This window comes from Mesoplodon densirostris, chromosome 5 (genome assembly GCF_025265405.1).
Source record: "Mesoplodon densirostris isolate mMesDen1 chromosome 5, mMesDen1 primary haplotype, whole genome shotgun sequence".
Lineage (NCBI taxonomy): Eukaryota > Metazoa > Chordata > Mammalia > Artiodactyla > Ziphiidae > Mesoplodon > Mesoplodon densirostris.
In genome coordinates this window covers 40,300,076-40,319,401 of record NC_082665.1, presented here as the reverse complement: position 1 = coordinate 40,319,401, position 19,326 = coordinate 40,300,076, and the positions used below count along the sequence as shown (strand labels likewise).

The 19,326-nt window shown below is 38.8% G+C and overlaps 1 protein-coding gene across 5 annotated transcripts in view; it reads left to right on the top strand.

Annotated features, from left to right (window-relative positions):
- VGLL3 (vestigial like family member 3) overlaps positions 1 to 19,326 on the top strand; it is a 49,246-nt gene that overhangs the window by 17,829 nt on the left and 12,091 nt on the right. For 4 of the 5 annotated variants that reach the window (XM_060098627.1, XM_060098625.1, XM_060098624.1 and 1 more), the window contains exon 3: positions 4,014 to 4,547. In XM_060098627.1, coding sequence (XP_059954610.1) covers positions 4,014 to 4,547 — 534 coding nt within the window. Of the gene's footprint in view, positions 1 to 4,013; positions 10,126 to 19,326 lie in introns of those variants that run through there. The other variant, XM_060098623.1, reaches the window with a different exon arrangement.

Here is a 19,326-nt window from a genome sequence, read left to right as displayed (position 1 = left end):
CTGTGATTAAATACTTGTAAGCAAAGAGTCATGTAATGAAAAAATTCACACACATATGAAATAAGCACACTGATTCCCAGGCATGAAACAAAGAATATCATCTGTTTCTTTGTATCAAGAATTTCTTTTTTAACAATCAAGATACCAGATAGTGGTTTTGAAATGTAGACTTGTCCATAAACATTTTCTGTTCAATATAGCTTCATTTACTTGTAGACTGCAACATTATTTTTGAAAAGGGTTGCATAGATCTCTGCAAACTTTATGTTAATCTCAGGAGACATACTGACTGGGAAAATATTAAGTTGCTTCTAATTTGATTTTTCCCTGGGGCATTTTAAAGCTTTGTTCAGCCTCTATGGGGTGCATTTTTTAGAATAGATTTCTACTTTCAATGCTAATGTGTTCACTAATCACAATACAATACGTCATAAGTAGGATAATATTTTTGGTAAGGAATTTTTTCATTATTCCTATTTCTGCACGTATATCCAAAATGCATAAGCATCTGTAAAATAAAATTAGGTCCGTGGACATACAAATGGAAAGAAACAAAAGGAAAGCATCCAGGGAAATGACATATACTCTCTGTACTTTTGACATTTTAATGGGGGATATTAATAAAGAGAACTCTCTGTCTCTGGCACACACCTGTGGGTTGAGTTCAGCTGTTTTTATAATGGGATTCTGGCCCCGCAAGAGATACAAATTATGAGCAGAATGAAGGGTTTGCCACAAAAGATTGGATCTGTGAGAACAAAGGAGCAGATTGGTGGTGGCAAAGCTGCACTGTATAATGTAAGGAGCCTCTATAAACTCTTTGTATGAGTTTTAAACGTTAACAGCTTTCTACTGTGGGTATGATAGAAATATTCTACAAATGACCATCATTTAAGGCAAATTGAATTTTCTTCCTACAGCTTACACAATTTTCCTTCTTGTCATTAGCAGCCACGTTTCATATGTCAAAGGAAGACCATTCTTAAATAGAACATATTTGCCTCAATGCCAGTAAGTGACTTTAAGTGCTAGTTTCTGATAGATTGTGATTGTGACAAAACTAAGCCATTCGAGTAAAAGTTTGCCAGGATTGTTGGAAGGTTTGAAGAAGAGATTGTCCTTTCATCCTTTGCCTCTTGAAGAATATCATCGCTTAGATTTCCTCAAGGGTTTTGAGCTCCATGGAGATCCTGAGCAGTGGGTGGGAGGAAACTTGAACTGAGACACTGAATAGCCATCTGTCTATGGATGGGGTGGATGATATCTCTGCTCTAGGGCTGATGGGGAGAGAGAGGAAGAGCTCGCAGTGTTAGTGCCACAGCCTTTAGGGAAGCTAGAGAAAGGAAATGTGTGAACAACCTGGTGATAATCGTAATTACGTTCATCAAATTACATATGTAGGGGTTGAGTCAAGTTATATAAGCTTTCCCTGAGGCAAGAAAACTATGTCCTGGAAGTTTATGACGTGAGAACGTGAACATGTCAGACTTCTGAATACTTTTATTTCACAGTACTTCTTAGGATACCTTGCATTCCATGGAAAGATCTAGCAAGGTTCTTTTATGTGGAACCCAGTACAAAAATACTATTTTACTGTACTTGCATGACTAATGTACTAAGCAACTTTATCATTATCTATAGATACAAATACTCCATAAGACATGTCACAGAATGGTTAGAAGTTTGGGGCCAGAAGATATTTGGAATTAAATGAGCTCAGATGCCTCATATTTGATTGGAAGACACTGAGCCACAGAGAGGCCAACAGATCATTTGGGGTCCTACAATGAGACAGGGTAATTGCTGGGTGTCAGCTTTCTGGCTGAGCACCCCAGACTCCCAGGCCAGTGCTTGCTTAGTTACCCTGTGCTGGAGGCACCTGGCTCTCACTGGAGGTATCAAGCTTTCTAAACACAGTTCTGACTATAATGCTCCCTAGATTAAAATGCTTTTAAGCTCACTGGATCTCCTCAGGACAGCACCCACACTTAGTGCATGGCTCATAAAAACATACCCATGTAGGTCCTTCTTAGACCATAGTCTGTTTGCCATCATCTGCCCACTGAATTCTTTTCTGTCCCTCAAATTCTATTTGTGTGTGTATGTGTAGTTTGGGGCCTTTTTTTCACCTACTTTTTCATTAGCCTAAAACAGCAGTCCCCAAACTTTATGACACCTGGGACCTGTTTCATGGAAGACAATTTTTCTACAGAGGAGGTGGGTAGGGGGGAGGGTTTCGGGATGATTCAAGTGCATTACATTTATTGTGCCCTTTATTTCTATTATTATTACACTGTAATATAATGAAATAATTATACAACTCACCATAATGCTGACAGGGGGTGGAGCTCAGGTGGTAATGCGAATGATAGGCAGTGGCATGGACATATACACACTACCAAACGTAAAACAGATAGCTAGTGGGAAGCAGCCGCATAGCACAGGGAGATCAGCTCGGTGCTTTGTGACCACCTAGAGGGGTTGGATAGGGAGGGTGGGAGTGAGACACAAGAGGGAAGAGATATGGGAACATATGTACATGTATGACTGATTCACTTTGTTATAAAGCAGAAACTAACACACCATTGTAAAGCAATTATACTCCAATAAAGATGTAAAAAAAAATACAGAGGAAGCTTTGTTCGCTCTCCTGCTGCTTACCTCCTGCTGTGTAGCCTGGTTCTGAAGAGACCACGGACCACTACCGGTCCGTGGCTTGGGGGTTGGAGATCCCTGGCCTAAAATACTCTTCCCTACCTCTTCACAAGGCTAGCCCTCCTGACCCTTTCTATTTAGCTATTAATTTCTTAGGCAGCTTTAGTGCCCTCTCCCTGTATTTCCCCTTATGAGAACACAAACCAAATTACATTGTTCATGTCTGTTTACTTATCTGTCCCCTGCCAGATTGTGATTAAAGGGGATATCTGTCCAGTCATCCCTAGTTGCCCCATGTTTCACACATAGTAGGTCATCTATATAAATATGTCAAGACCATTGAGTGGAGAAATTGAATTGAAGCAAAGTCGAGGACGGTTCTCCCTCTTGCTTATTTATCTCCAAGTGCTATTCTCTGATATCATTTCCCCTTCCCTAAACATCTCCTCAAATCCTTTACCCCAGGTGAATCTCCTCCACTCATGATTTCCACAGAATCTTCACCGAATTCTAGATGTTCAGGTTATAGTTACAAGTGTGCTCTCCTGTGGCACAGGTATGATGAGAGCCAGCCATCCAGGCAGTCTACCTGTCTTCAAAGCCCAGTCTCCCACTTGCCAGCTGTGACTCTTGAGCTTCTTCCCTGCCTCAATTTCCACATCTCTAAAATGGGGATAATAAGAGTAACTACCTCATAGGGTTGGAGTGAGGATCCAATGAGATCAAATCCATGCAAAGCTCCTGGCCTAGTATTTTGGGCATTTGGTCACTGACATTAAATGTGAACTATTATTATTTTCAGTTTAGAAACTCCCAGGCCTGTACAGAAAAAATAAGCTTGGAATGTTCTCTTCTTGATGGAAAATGGGTCTTGGCAAGCATCATTGTGATCTTACTTCCATCTGTTACTCCCAGTGTTAAAATGGTTAGTTTGGGTGAAAATCGTATTTTCCTTTAAAAGAAATTGGTAAACATCATCGTTTCCAACCTACCTGAATCACGTCTATGGCATAAGCTTTTCTTACCTGAGACTTATATACCTGTGACCTCTGCTCAGACTTGATGGCAGCGACACATGCAGGAGGAAATGAAGCTTTCCAGTCCCAGACTTGCCGACCTCTGCCTAGACTGTGACAGCCTAAGCTAAGCAAACAAAGCAGGGGACTCGTTCAGCACCTGGACCCTTGAGTACTGACCTGGCATGGCAACTCAGAGGCTTACTTGGTATCTATTCACCTCTGTGTGGGGAGAAAAAGAGTGTATACTAATTAGCCTGCTTGTAACATATTGGACAAGTAGAGGCAAGTCTATCCCAGAACTGAATCTTATGTAAATAATGTATTTTTCTGTCTTCTCAGACAGCTCAGCTCTCTCAAGCCAGCGGAGTAGTTTCCCGACTTCCTTTTGGACCAGCTCTTACCAGCCCCCATCTGCACCCTGTTTGGGGGGAGTTCATCCTGATTTCCAGGTCACTGCACCCCCTGGCACCTTTACTGCCGCTGACCCCAGCCCCTGGTCAGGACATGGTCTGCATCAGACTGGCCCCACCCCTCCCCCTCCTGTGTCCGAGTCCTGGCACTACCCTTTGGCATCTCAGGTGAGCCCATCCTACAGCCACATGCATGACATGTACATGCGGCATCACCACCCCCACATGCACCACCGCCACCACCACCACCACCACCACCATCACCACCACCCTTCTGCTGGCTCTGCCCTGGATCCATCCTATGGGCCCCTGCTGATGCCGTCTGTGCGTGCGGCCAGGATTCCCGCTCCCCCGTGTGACATCACAAAAACAGATCCGACTACAGTCACCACTGCTACCTCAGCGTGGGCCGGAGCCTTTCACGGAACCGTGGACTTAGTGCCAAGTGTGGGGTTTGATACAGGTGAGCCCGGTGATTTCCTCCTTTCCATAAAAGAAGAAAAATTAATGAAATAAATACAGAAAACTGGAGGACGTTTTAAATACCTAGAAAACTTTTTTTCTCTTCCATGGAAAGTTCAGCTTTACCCATATGTTTATAGAACTAACCATTTTTCAAGAATTCCTGCATTCCTGCAGAAACTGGTATGACTGCGTGAGAGAGGTCTCAGAACTTTTCTCCCATTTCTGAAGCTAGTAATCTGTTTTTTTGAACTGGAATCTCTGACATTTTATATTTACAAAGATTTAAACACACTCTTTAAATCTCCCATGTCTCTGTGCTCTCTACCAGTGATGTGTAATGCCTAACAGAATTCAGAAATAGTATGTTTCAGTAACGTTTCCTTCTCCCTTTTTTGTCAGGTCTTATTTATTATTTATAAACCAAACTGCTTTCTGGAATATAATCCATGCAATATAATCATGGTCTTTAAAAAGAATTATGGAACGTATTTTAAAGGAATGGATTTCTCTTCCCTTTCTTCCCCTTCCCTTCCTTTCCCTTCATTTGCCTTTTGTTGTTTTCCTCCTCCCTCCCTTCCTCCCTTTCTTCCTTCTTTCCTTCCTTCCTTCCTCTTCTCCTCATCCTCCTTATTCTCCATCCTTTTTGTTTCTTTCCCTCGCTCTCTCTTGTTTTAAAGCATCAGACTTGAGATTACTCTAAAGTCTATGTTCAACAGATTTAGAAAAACATTGGTAAGGGAAATATTTCTTCACAGAGCATTCAGCTCCTCTCTGGAATTCACTAGTTCCGAAGGTCATGGTGTTAAATGTTTGAGCTTGATTTTTGGACCAGATTACACATATTAATAGTGTTAATAGTTCTGAGTTCACAAAATCACAAGCATCACAGGCTAAGAAGACAAATCAGGTCAGTGATTATATCCCCAGAATCTACGTTCCAAAGGCAGCCACCTCCACCTCCAATCCCAGGTTCTTTACCTGGAACACTTTGTGACAAATTAGAATTTTCTTTCCAGAAGTTTAAGGAAACTCTCTTCTTTTTATAAATTTTAGTTATTTTTTCCTTGTGATGAGAAAATTCACTCTTTTCGTAGTTTTTCTTAGTTTTTTGTTTTGTTTTATTTTGTTTTTTGCAGTACGCGGGCCTCTCACTGTTGTGGCCTCTCCCGTTGTGGAGCACAGGCTCCGGACGCGCAGGCTCAGTGTCCATGGCTCACGGGCCCAGCCGCTCCGCGGCATGTGGGATCCTCCCGGACCGGGGCACGAACCCGTGTCCCCTGCCTCGGCAGGCGGACTCCCAACCACTGCGCCACCAGGGAAGCCCAGTTTTTCTTAGTTTTATTCTTATTCTGTAAGATCTTTAATCTGAATTCTGTTCACAGCAGAGAAATCCCCAGAGTAATAAATGCTGAGCATCAAGTTGCATTCACCCTGACATAAGTGAAACATTCTTATCTTGTTTAACTTGTTCTTTACTGAGCTTTCCAGTGTTGGTCATTGCCTAACCTTACCCATTTCAGCTTCCTACTTAACCTCTGGGTCCAAGCTGGTTTTCTAAACTCTCAGGGGACTTGGTTCTCCCTCTCTATGTGAAGAGAATATGATGGGGCTAACCACCACAGGCTTCCCTCCTTCCTTTGCCACACACTAACAGTACGAATGCAACTCTTGAGTTGTTTGATGCCTGGGGCCAAATCTAATGAGAGCCCCAGTTTGGTAGCTGCCATCATTGGCAGCCAGTCTCTGCAGGCTCTCACTTTCCGGGTACCTGCATGGCCAGAGTTAACAGTGCTCTTAGCAGGCAAATGGAACATTCTCTTCTTTCTTAGTTTGGGCTGCTTCAACAGGATACCATACACTGGGTGGGCTAAACAACAAAGATTTAGTTCTCACAGTTCTGGAGCCTGGGAAATCCAAGACCAAGGTGCCAACACATTCAATGTCTGGTGTGGGCCCACTTCTTATTTCATAGATACTGTCTTTACAGTGTGTCCTCACTTGGGGAAAGGACAAGAGAGTTCTCTGGGATCTCATTATGAGGGCACTAATCCCATTCATGAGGGTTCCACCCCATGACTTAATTGCTTCCCAAAGGCCTCACCTCATAATACCATCACATTGGGGGTCAGGATCTAACATGAACTTTGTGGGCACACAAACATTCAGTCTGTAGCATCCAACCTTTGCATTTTATAACATAAATGGGAAGGTGGATGTGATTGCCTTTGCTCCCTGTTTCTCTCTGTCACTTATTACCTACTTTTGTACTTGTTAATTTTGGTGTGACCCTGATTCCTTGACTCATTGTCCAGAATTTTGGCTTGAAGCAATCTCTTTGGAATGAAAAGTCATCCTCCTACCTTTTGGAAGTAGAAGAGAAGGGATTTTTGTTCTCTCTGAAGAATCTAGAGGGCACACATATGGGTATATTATATAATAGTTCTTAATACTTAACTGAGCTATGAATAAATATGTATTGAATACCCACTATATAAGGTATTGCCAGAGATACTTTGTATATATTTTTGCTTTTAATCCTTAAACCAAATCCGAGATGGATCTTCCCTGATTCAGTTACTGATAAGGACACAGCTCAGTTTTCCTATTTGAAAACTGCTTCCTAAATCACAAATGCTCAAGGTGGATTTGAACTAAGACCTGCCCCAATCTAAAGAGTTGCTGGGGTAGCATCTCCCTGTTTATATAGGTAAAAGAGACTATTAATTAAAACTGTTAAATTAGACTGTAAATGGTTAATATTGAGGAATGAAGGTTTACCTTTTGGATGTATGCAGTGCTTCTCTTTGTCCGTGTGGGTTTAGGATGATGATCATGATTCTTTCCTGTCCCATAGTTTTAACCCAACTGAACAAAGACAAAGAAATCAAGCAGCTAAAGATCAAATCATTAGCATAATTATTGATCAGGCCAAATTGGAGATCTTAGATTAGGCTTACTACCATAACTGAACTTCCTGGAATCCTCAGCTAAATTTAGATTTTGGGAGATCCAATCCTAGGGAAAATCTAGTCTTCAGAAAAGATTCCCATAGACATCTTCCTTGTCACACAGTTTAGAGACTCGTTAATGTGAATAGAGATAATGGTTGGTCAGACTTGCCTCAGAAAAGCATAGTCTGAGGCATGACTTACCTTACAAAGGTAGGAGGAGGAGCATGCACCTCCCTGCATGGGGGTGGCCCCAAAAAGAGAGAGTTGAAGGGGCTAAGCCACAGAGACTCATTTTCCTCTCCTATTCTCAGGCATCATATCAAATATCACATCTCTCTTCCTTTAGGAAGAGTTAGGAGTGTTTTAGGTCAGTTTCCCCAAGAAACAGGCTCTCTGATGCAGTTTTGGTTGTAGGAAATTTATGCAGTAGTGTTCTCAGGGCAACATCTTTGTTCAATGGGAGAAGAATTGAACAGGAGAAGTCTCACAACGAATAAGTTCAACTGAACCTCAGTGGATTCTACAGGGAGCTCTAGATCTGGGATAGCCTTTTATAATTGTCTTGCCTTAAGTCAAGGTGGATGGGCTTTTATATTCCCACACTGATCAGTTATTGGATGGATTTGCCCCTGGAAGAAAGGTCATGTCATTAGGCAAGGTAGCCTTGTTCAGCTGAAAGCAATTCCCAAAGTGAAACAACTGAAGGTCATGAGCTGCCAACAGCAGGAGAATGAATATCTCAACACAGAATAGTGAGGGACCTGACAGCCCACCACAGTATCCACTACAGAGGGACAACAAAAGAGCGGTAGCTACTCTTCCACTTTTCTAACTACTTGTAAAAGAAGTTTCTGTATAATAGGCCCAAGCAGGGAAGGTAAGATTGTTGAGAAGAATGAGAGATGAGTCCCTCTATGTAATCTGTGCAAAGCTGACCTGACCGTGCAGCCCAGAACAGCTCAGAACTCAACATCTTTGTTAGGTGACTATTGAGCAACTGTGAAAAGAGCCTGCATTCAGGTGAGACAGGCCCAAAACTTCCCAAAGACCAGGTACTTAGGCCACTAAAATGTAAGTCATTTTTACATTAGGAGGTAAATAAATTAATCCAACCATTTGGAGAGAAATTTGGTAAAGAATATGCCCTTTTTGTCAATAGGGGGAAGGTTTAATCATTTTAGGTGCATTTTAATTTTGCAGCCATTTAATGAAATTAAGAAGTCTGGGAGATTGAACATGATATAATGTTTAGTGACCTAAGAAAGTTTTAGTATCTTGTATGGTATAATCCAAGGGTCAGCAAAATTTTTCTGTAAATGGCCTGATAGGAATATTTAATGCTTTGTGGGGGTCACACTGTCTGTTGCCACCTCTCAACTCTGCTTTTGTACTGTAGAAGCCCGTCACAGACAAAAAAATAAATGAGCTGGCAGTGTCCCCCTAAAATTTCTATTGATACTAAAATTTGAATTTTATATGCTTTTTGTGTGTCATGAAATGATACTCTTCTTTTTTCATTCCTTCTTTCTCAACCATTTAAAAATATAAAATCCATTCTTCCATTCTTAGCTCATGGATTATGTATAAACAGATGGTGGGCCTGATTTGGTCTATGGGCTATAGTTTGCTGACCTCTAGTATGTATAGTCACATGCAGATACTTGTTATCTATCGACACACATACATATGCATGTGTGTGCCTAGAAGTATATACCCCAACTTTTAATGGCCATTACTCCTAGTAATTAGTGTGCAGTGTGAGCTTTGTAGCTAGATTACCTGGTTTTATAAGCCCAGCTCTGTCCCTTGCTAGCTACAGGGCTTTGGGCAAATTTTTTAACCTGCTTGGTGCCTCAACTTCCTTATCTTTCAAAGATGTTTCATTGGGTGGTTTCAAGGATTAAATGAGTTAATGAAGTAAAACATTTACAGATGTGCCCTGCACATAATAGGTACACTATAAATTATGGCTGCATAAGGGAAAGTGATCAGACCTTCACTTATTTTAGCTTTAAAAAACTTATTATTGAACAATATTTCACATATCATACACTTCAGCATTTTAAAGCATACAATTCAGTGGGTTTTAGTATGTTGACAATGTTCTACAACCATCTCCACTGTCTAAGTATAGAACATTCCCATCACCTCCAGAAGAAATTCCATACTTCCTCCTTTCGCTATTACCTGGCAACCACTAATCTACTTTCTGCCTCTATGGATTTTCCTACTGTGGACATTTCGTGTAAATAAAGTCATACAGTATGTGGCCTTTTGTGTCTGCCTTCTTTCTCTTGGCCTATGTTTCCAAGATTCATCCATATAACATGTATCAGAACTTCATTCCTTTTTAGGGTGGATACTATTCCATTGTATGACTATACCACATTTTGTTTATTCATTCATTCAGTATTTGGTTTGTTTCTACTTTTTGGCTAATAAGCATAATGTAATGAACACACATATACAAGTTTGTGGGTGAACATATGTTTTCATTTCTCTTGGCTTTGTACCTAGTAGAGCTATGGGGTTGAGAGAACCTCACTTTTTATTTTATATACCTCTCTATTTCTTGAAAATATTTCAAAGGCATTTACTATAGCCATAATTAATTTTTTTAAAAATTTAATTGCAGGGCCTCCCTGGTGGCGCAAGTGGTTGAGAGTCCGCCTGCCGATGCAGGGGATACGGGTTCGTGCCCCGGTCTGGGAGGATCCCATATGCCGCGGAGCGGCTGGGCCCGTGAGCCATGGCCGCTGAGCCTGCGCGTCCGGAGCCTGCGCGTCCGGAGCCTGTGCTCCGCGACGGGGGAGGCCACAGCAGTGAGAGGCCCGCATACCGCAAAAAAAAAAAAAAAAAAAAAAAAAAAAAAAAAAAAAAAAAATTTAATTGCAGAGTATCATAATACAGTAATAGAATAGAGTTCTGGGGTTTGGTAGACAAAATTCTTCTACAAGCATGAGGAGAGATGGTCCATCTTTTCTGAAGGGCCCAAGCTAGGGTGAGGAGAGTGAGGTGCCCCAACTCAAAATTTAAAGAGATACTCACTTTCCAAGACGTGCAAGTACATACCTCCTTAAATTTTGCCTCACCCTGCCCTGGCCCTACTTTCCTGCCTTGCCTGACTTGCTGTCACTTATTGCTCCCTCTGTTGAATGGATTCTTCATATAAATCGCTCAGAATGATCAGTGTGTTGATATGATTGTAGGGCATCTGTGTCTGCCCTTCTTGTGCAAAATACCCATCTTTACCAAAAGGCTGTTATCAAAATCCCACATAACACTTTCCCCTTTCCTTTAGCTGTCTCAAAACTGGGTTTTATTGCTTCCGTGGGAACGATAGTTCCTGAATGTGATAAGAGGGGCTTAATTGAAAAACAGAAAGGTCTATGGTGAAATGAATCTGTTAACATTGCCTGCTACATACATCTCTTTGAGATCAGAATTCACTTTAGCGTATAAAAGGCTATTATGCATTCTTTAGTAAAGAAACATCTTAAATTTTGCTTAATAAGAGATTTTCCAACCTGATTTTCTTTGGGGCACATTTTGGTTTTAGCATACTTATTAACTTCTCATGGAATGCTCTCTGGGAAATGCTGTTTTCTTTTTTTCATCAGAAAAGCCATGTAGCTTTCAACTTCCACCAGAAACTTTCACCTAACATTTAGCTACTGTGAAGAGGTATAGTTTAGGAAGGGTAGGTGGGGCTGAAGATAATACCTAGGAGGGTAAGCTGAAAAAGGGAAGACCCAGGATATGGCAGATTAATTTCAGTAATCTCAGAGTACTGTATGGGACCCCTTTGTGTGTTAGGGAGAAGAGAGTTAAATGTGGAATTATTTGTGATTGTGATACAATATATTATTAGATATGCATATATGAATGCAAGAATATGTCTCTTCTTATCATGCTCAGAGTTTTTCATGATGACATTAAGTAAATTCTGACCTACAATTTCATCTGTCAGTGGCCATAACCAAAAAAAAAAATGCATCTTATGGAAATGCTGTCTTCTTATTTCCTGTTATTACCAAGAATTTACCTAATGTAGGACATACAATGTTGTATATTCCAGCCAGTTTGAATTAATTTTTCAAGTAAAGATTTGTTAATGAGGTCTTGTTACTGAAATACAAAGTTGACTTTATTTATAAGTTCTACTTCATCCACTGTATTTAAATTTACAGAAAGGAAAAAGAGTCATGATGTGTGGTATGACTTTTTTTCTATAAACACAAGCTGCTCATGGCTTGAGCTTGTTTTCATCTCTAGATTCACAGATATATTTTTCTTAGGCTCCCTCAAGTTATTTTAACTCCAATTTTTTATAAATTGATCTTTTTTTTTTACTTTGAGAAATGTTACAATAACTCAATATAAAATATACATAAACAACTTAGAGTTGAGGTGTACATGTTCTTTTTGACAAGATACATTTAGGTAGCCTAAAATTAAAAAATAAAACCATATTCAACAATATTCTGTACTATATCACAGGTTCAAGAAATCTGGAGCTAAAAGAGAATTTACATATATTGATGTACCTTCTGGTTTCTCAAACATTTTATCATATAAGCATTAACCATACATTTGTATAAGTAGTAGATTCAATGAGTGAATCATTGTATGATTCTGCCCCAAAGTGTGATTATAGCCAGATATCAAACATTCATCTCTCATTAATGAACATACCTTCAGATATTGAGTGAAATCAAGATTATATATCAAAGAATGGGACATCAGTTCCTATGAGACAGGGAAAGACTGTAACTATAATAGTTAATAGATCTAAAAATGCAGGTTTGTGAAATTTTCCATAAGTACAGGAAGCTATGTTTCTACTATTCTCTCAAGTGTTGAGGCATATACCAAATTACTTCTGAAGAGACTTTTATACCAGTGGGCTTGATTAACCTGCAAATAGAAATACTCTGTTAAGAAACCTGGAAAAAATATTTTTGAGCTCTTAAATTTTGATAGTGAATAGGGAGCACTGTGCAACAATAGGGAAGTTAGGAGTTCACAAACGTCCTTCTTTTATTTTTTTCTTCATAGACACTATGTGTCTGATAATATAATAAAAGTAGAAACACCTTAGATAGTTTTCTGAATTTTTTATGATATAAGGCCTATAAGCTATATATATATATTTATATATGTATAAATGTATATTTATACATATATGCACTTATATATGTATAAATATATGTATTCATAGTTCTACATATATATTTATAGTTATATATATATATATATATATATAAAAATCTGGTTTAATCTGAATCTTCTAATCTGAATATTTTGTGAAAGAGATGTCTTTCATAAATGACCAAAAATGCATTTTAATGCAATCTAAGTTGTAATTATTATTGCTTAAAATTATTATACAGTGCTCCCTTTGAAATAGGCTAATTAAACTACTTCATTGGTTAAGATCAGTCTTGCTTAATACTATATGGATGCTTTACATTGAAATCCATTAGAAATATAAATATCTTTGTTTTACCAAGTATAGGAAATAAAAGAGTGGGGTAAAAATAGCTCACATACTAGAGCAGCAAATGGAGAAGCAGTTTCTCTCCATGAAAGAAAAATGGATATAAAGTTACCACTTGCTTTTCCATCCAGCCTGTAAGTTACCACCTCTCTAGATCACCTCTTAAGACCCATGCTTTCTTGTAGGTGGTCTGGTGCTGACAAGCTTTGTAATTTTATTTGGAATATTAAGGGTATCAAAATCATGGAGTTTTGCATACAGTAACTTCTTGGAAATCATTTCTCTCTCTAAACATATACATTTACAATAAAAGACCAAAGGAAACCAAGAGTTACCAACCTAAGACATTTGAATATTTACCTGATAGCCTAGTGCTCCAATTCCAGGCTTTATAATGAAAGAGAAATATGCTAAATTTGGGGAGAGATCATTGAGAGCCACAGTAATAATTAACAAGATAGTATGAGCTCTAAAAAATATTAAAATGCCAAGATATTTTTCAGCATAGAGAAGAGAAGGCATCAAAGCAAAACATATGATAGGGGCTCAACTGCAAACAGTTTCTCTCTTTTCCATTTCACCACTTCTTTGGAACATATATACTAGTCATTTAATATATATATGAAGGTTATGGGGTTGGTGATTCATTGAAGTCTTTCCTGATGTTATTAATGATTTTTATAAATGAAGAAATTAAGGAATTTTATTTAATAATGTCATAAAATAGAATAGACACAGAAGCTTACTTCTAATCATTTGATTTCAGCAGGGAGACATTGTGGCACAATGCCACATAAGTGGCATTTTAATATAGAAGCCATCCCTAGGACTATGTGATTTTTCAATGACAGTCATGCTGGTCGATAGAGATTTATAGATTTCTGGGTACTTACCTTGAGGGCATTATCTCAATTAGAATAGTTAAAATGTCACAAGGAAATAGTTGTGGGTTAAAAAAAAATACTAGGAAGAATGTTTATAAAGTAATACTTCCTGTGGACTTTTTTTTTTTTACAGTTTATTATGATTTGGTGACAGTAAAGACTTCAGTAATTAACAGCTGATTGCTTCACACTTTCTGTAATCCTTTTTCTTTTTCTTTGGTCTATGACATAAGTCTATTTTCCACTGAGAGGAAAAAAAAGAAAAAACACCAAAGGTATGTTACAATATTTACACACTCTTGAATGGTGTTAGTTGTATAAGGCACATGTCCAGAATGACAGTTTCGTGACCAGAAGGGTAATGGAAACCATCTTTGAGATGCATGCAAAAGGCCAGGAGATCCCAGCCAGAGAGTGAGATCTGCATGAAAAGTAGCAGGATGGTAAATCAGAGGGAGAAATGCATTCCAGAGCACTGCTGTCAGTTTTGAGTATCCAGGACTGGATTCTGCAGGACCTTAATGAAACTCCCCTGCTCTCCCAGGGCCATGTAGATCTTGCCCATGCTCTCCCCCGGCCCTTCATCCTTAGAATGGTGCCATAATGTCACAACGCCCGAAACCTGGAGATTTCTTCCCACAGATCCTCCTCCGACCTTATAGGACAAATGCAGAAGCCTTCTGAGAGGATTCTGAATGTTTTAGGATGCATTTGCATAATAATACAAATAATTGCCTGTGTGGTATGTGTGTGTGAATCCTTGTGAAAGACATCTTGGTTCAGGGAAAATGCTATTTTTCATACATTGCTGGTAGAAAATTAAAGAATTGTAAGCTTTTTAAAAAAGTGAACTAGAAAATGTATTACAGTTAAAAATTCTCATAACCTTTGTCACAGTATTCTTCCTCTTGTGAGTCTATGCCACACAAATACAATCAGCAGCATATGAGGATAGAGGTACAAAAATGTTTATTGTGACAATATTCGTAGTAGCAAAAAAGTGGAATCAAGTGACTGCCATCAAGAGGGTAATCTATGAGTGAAGTATGTTTTGTGTGGTATTGCTGACTGAAACAAAAAAAAAAAAAGATGAAGAAGTGCCTATATATGCTCTTTTTATAAAAAAATGGATGTCAAGAAATCCTGCATATGTGTACATGTACTTGCAATTCAATGAAAGCAGTGAAGACTAGTTTGTCAATTTGTGTTTCCTTTTGGAGCTGAAGGTATTGGGGTCACTAATATGAGTTTAAGGAGGAGAGAATAAGAGAAAAATATGTATGTATGTATGTATGTATGTATGTGCATATGTGTATGTAAGAGAAAGAGACAAGGAAAAAGAGAGGAGAAAGATTGATTTTATCAATCTTTCCCCCAAACTTAGGGGCTCATAAAATGATGGTAAATACAGGAACGTTAATCTTTGCAGAGATGTTTATGGAAAAAGCATAGGTTCAAAAAATAGATTCCAGGACCCGTATCTTCACTTAGCTATATTATGCTGAGCAAGCCTCACTACCTCTCCATTCCTCTTCCTTAGATGCAAAATGGAGATGATACTCCCTACTCTGACACAACTAGGAGATTCCAATGAACTAATGAACGTGGTTGTGTTTTCTAGGTGGTGACACATGGTGCAGAGCTAAAGCTCTCATTATTCTTAATAAATTTGGTGCATTGCAAACAGAAAAAGTCACACTGGAGATGTGAAGCATCATGCATAATTGAGATGCAAACTTTAAATGCCTCTATCACTTTCTGACTATTTCTTTTTTTTTTTTTTTTTTTTTTTTTTTTTTTTTTTTTTGCGGTATGCGGGCCTCTCACTGTTGTGGCCTCCCCCGTTGCGGAGCACAGGCTCCGGACGCGCAGGCTCCGGACGCGCAGGCTTAGCGGCCATGGCTCACGGGCCCAGCCGCTCCGCGGCATATGGGATCCTCCCAGACCGGGGCACGAACCCGTATCTCCTGCATCGGCAGGCGGACTCTCAACCACTTGCGCCACCAGGGAGGCCCTTTCTGACTATTTCTAATTTAATTTGTTTCTGTTCTTGAAGAATAGCTGTGATATTTATTGGAGTCAAATTTCCCATTTGCTGGTATTGGCCATACCTTGAAAACTGAGTGCTTTTGTATTGGTTGGGCAGATTATGAGAGAAGGGAGGATAAAGAATCAAGAAAATAAGGATTTGAAGGGTCATCAGAATATACATCTTTGACATTTTTAAACATAGTTTGCTCCATCTAAACACTCTACCATGTGGTAGAGGTTACTAAAAAAGTACATCCTATCCCATTGTGCTTATGGATGGTTGAGATATTTGTTCTTGACACTCACATAGATCGAAAGGAAATTTTATGTGCAGAATAAGGAAATTAGACTATGCATATAATTAGATTCACCAAAACACCATTAACACATGCTAATCTTCAAAAGTTGTGAACTAAAAACAGATTCATTTTCCATTCCAGTATTAATTTTGTGAACAGGTTGCTATCAGTAGCTATATAAATTGGGTGGCATCTCTTGCTTTCTGAAATGTTCTCTTAAAAATTGCAAGCAGGGCTTCCCTGGTGGCGCAGTGGTTGAGAGTTTGCCTGCCGATTCAGGGGACATGGGTTCGTGCCCCAGTCCAGGAAGATCCCACATGCTGCGGAGCGGCTAGGCCCGTGAGCCAAGGCCGCTGAGCCTGTGCGTCCGGAGCCTGTGCTCCGCAACGGGAGAGGCCACAACAGTGAGAGGCCCGCGTACCACAAAAAAAAAAAAATAAAAAAAAAAAAAAATAAAAAAAATAAAAAATTGCAAGCAAAATTGGGCAACACCATTATCTTTTGATTATTTTCTTGAAGGAGTTGTCATCAACTACCTGTCATTGACTGGGGATGGGGATTGGGGATGTTGTCAAAGTACACAGTGTCTTCCCAAGAGAAGCTTATATGCTTGCCTGAGAGGAGAGCTATAGAGGTTCAAAAAACTCATACTTAATTCTAACATGACTCTAATGGAGAACCACTCAAAGCATTAAAAGGCTTGTTTCAGGGGTCAGTGTATTTTGGACCAGCAAATTGTCTTTTCAATAATGCTTTCCTATTTCCTGTATCACATATAGGTATGCATCTAAAAGAAACAGCTCGAATGAAGAAATCCATTTTAGAACTTTTCCCCAGGCAATTTCACATTGACTTTCAAATAGGCTACAAAGATTCTATACAAAATTTCTATATGGCCTGTGGAATTTACAGATACTTTATACTTTACTATACTTAGTATAGTATAGATACTTTATTATAATTTACAGATACAGTATACTTACAGATACTCTCTTTCTGGCTGTCTAACTCTTCTCTTATTGTTCTATTTATCAACAATACAAGGTTTCACAAACAGTTGTCTGTGGCCAACATGTTCTGAATTCCTTGGCAATAAGATGACCAAAAAAAAGTCTTGCAAGAGACTGATGAGAAGCAAAATATGCCATTTTTTGTTTGGTTACAGCCTGATATACTGGGCATTTAATTTTTGTCGCCACAAGCATGTGTTGTAATGCTTATTTTCATAGCTGCCTTGTTTGAGCAGTATCAGGTGACATCTAGTATCTTCACAATCATTGAAGCCCTATTTATGTTTGCTTGGATTGGACAGGCGTTTCTGGAAAGTGTCAGAGAGTGAGCCTGTGCTCATGTCACATAGAAGTGAGATGAAAAATTACTGATGTCAGTGTAGAATTCATCTATATACACCATATCTCATTCTTACTGAATATTTTCCAATATGTTTTGATTTAATGGGAAGATTGATTACTTAAACTAAATGGGCATAAAAATTACATTATATTTCTACAGTTCTGAAGTAAGTTTTAAAATTTTATAGTTCTTAACTAACTCATAGTTTCAGGTAGAATGTTTGCTGTATTGGTGTTGTGTCCCTAAATAAGGTTTTATGGGTAAGCAGTGGATCCAGATTAGCTCTTCCTTCGGTTGTATTATCTATTTTCTGGATCGTAAAGCTGTCACTGCATAACCTAGAAACCTCTTTAAAGATGCATGTTTGGCTGTATTTGTTATCCAGCAGATGTCTGGATAGTTAGAGTCTCTTGAGAGTATTATAACTTGTGGTTTCAGTTACAATAAGTGATCCAGGCGTTTTTTTGGTCTTGCTCCTCTTCAGTTCTGGGAGAAAGTCTGTAGAAGAAATTACAGAGGGTATTTCATTTCACTCTTCCCCATTCCTTTTTTGCTTTATTCTTTGTCTCTGTCTTCAATGTTACTTTTTATCTGCTTTGAAATTGAGGTCACTAACTTGGTGAAAGGTATCTTCATGCGATATTGCACCTCCTGGTCCCCAGCTTCTCTCAGCCAAGAGGTTATCACACTGACACTGACATTTTGAACGTGGTAAATTGCTGCTGTGATCAAAAACTACCTAACTGTGATTTATATTATATATTTGTCCAAGAGGTCTGTTTTAGAATGGCTGGTCCAGATTTGTAATTCCATATCCTGATGCTTAAAATACTTGCCAATTTCCCTTCCAGCTGGGCATTTAAAATGCACAGGTCTGAGGCAGTGGATATCGCTAAAGGCAAAGGCTGGAGAGTCTGTGCCTGAGTTTGTGGTTTCGGAGGGAGGAGAGGTCTGAGAGGGCAGGCAGACTAAGGGGGCTTGCCACCTGGACCAGCAGCTGTGGGAAACACCTGGCCACTGAACTGCTAGTCACCTGCAATTTTGGCCTCAGGTGTGTGGGTGCCGTGCTTCTTACAATAATGCAGTAAATTATTGTCTACCGGTAACGTCAGGTTCAGAGAACTTTAAATTTCTCCTCCTCTTTTGAATCTGAATTAAAGATATTTCGACAGGTTCAGACAGTTTTCACCTCATTGTTTCTGACAGTGTGGAGATTTTAAGCCAATTCTAAATGTACCCCGAGAAAATGTCTCTATGCACTGAAAACCCTCCCTCTGCTAATCAATTATTACTCAGTCATAGTTAGGTATCTTTTATTATTGTTTTAGTATGTAAGAGTTGTAATGATAAGTGAATAAATTGTAATTCAAGTGTCATAATAAATTTAATCCTTGGTCTGGTTCAAGAATGCATCTTGTTTGTGATGACTTTTAAAAGAATTATTGTCCAAAATTTCAGTACTAAGTATGGAGGTAATTAGTGCTCATCAAATTGGCCAAAAATACATGTAATACATGAGAAAAAATGTTAATATACCTAATATACAAAAAGCATTTAGAAATCAATGAGGAAGTTACTTTCTTAAAAGAGTAGAAAATAAGCCAAAGATAAAACACAGAGGAAGAAATGCCATAATCTCAATAATGTTCAGCTTCATTAATATGAAAGAAATGTAAATTGAAATGATTAGATACTTTTAATCTATAATAATGATAATAATAGTAAAAATATGAATATTGGTACAAACTTTCTGAAACAC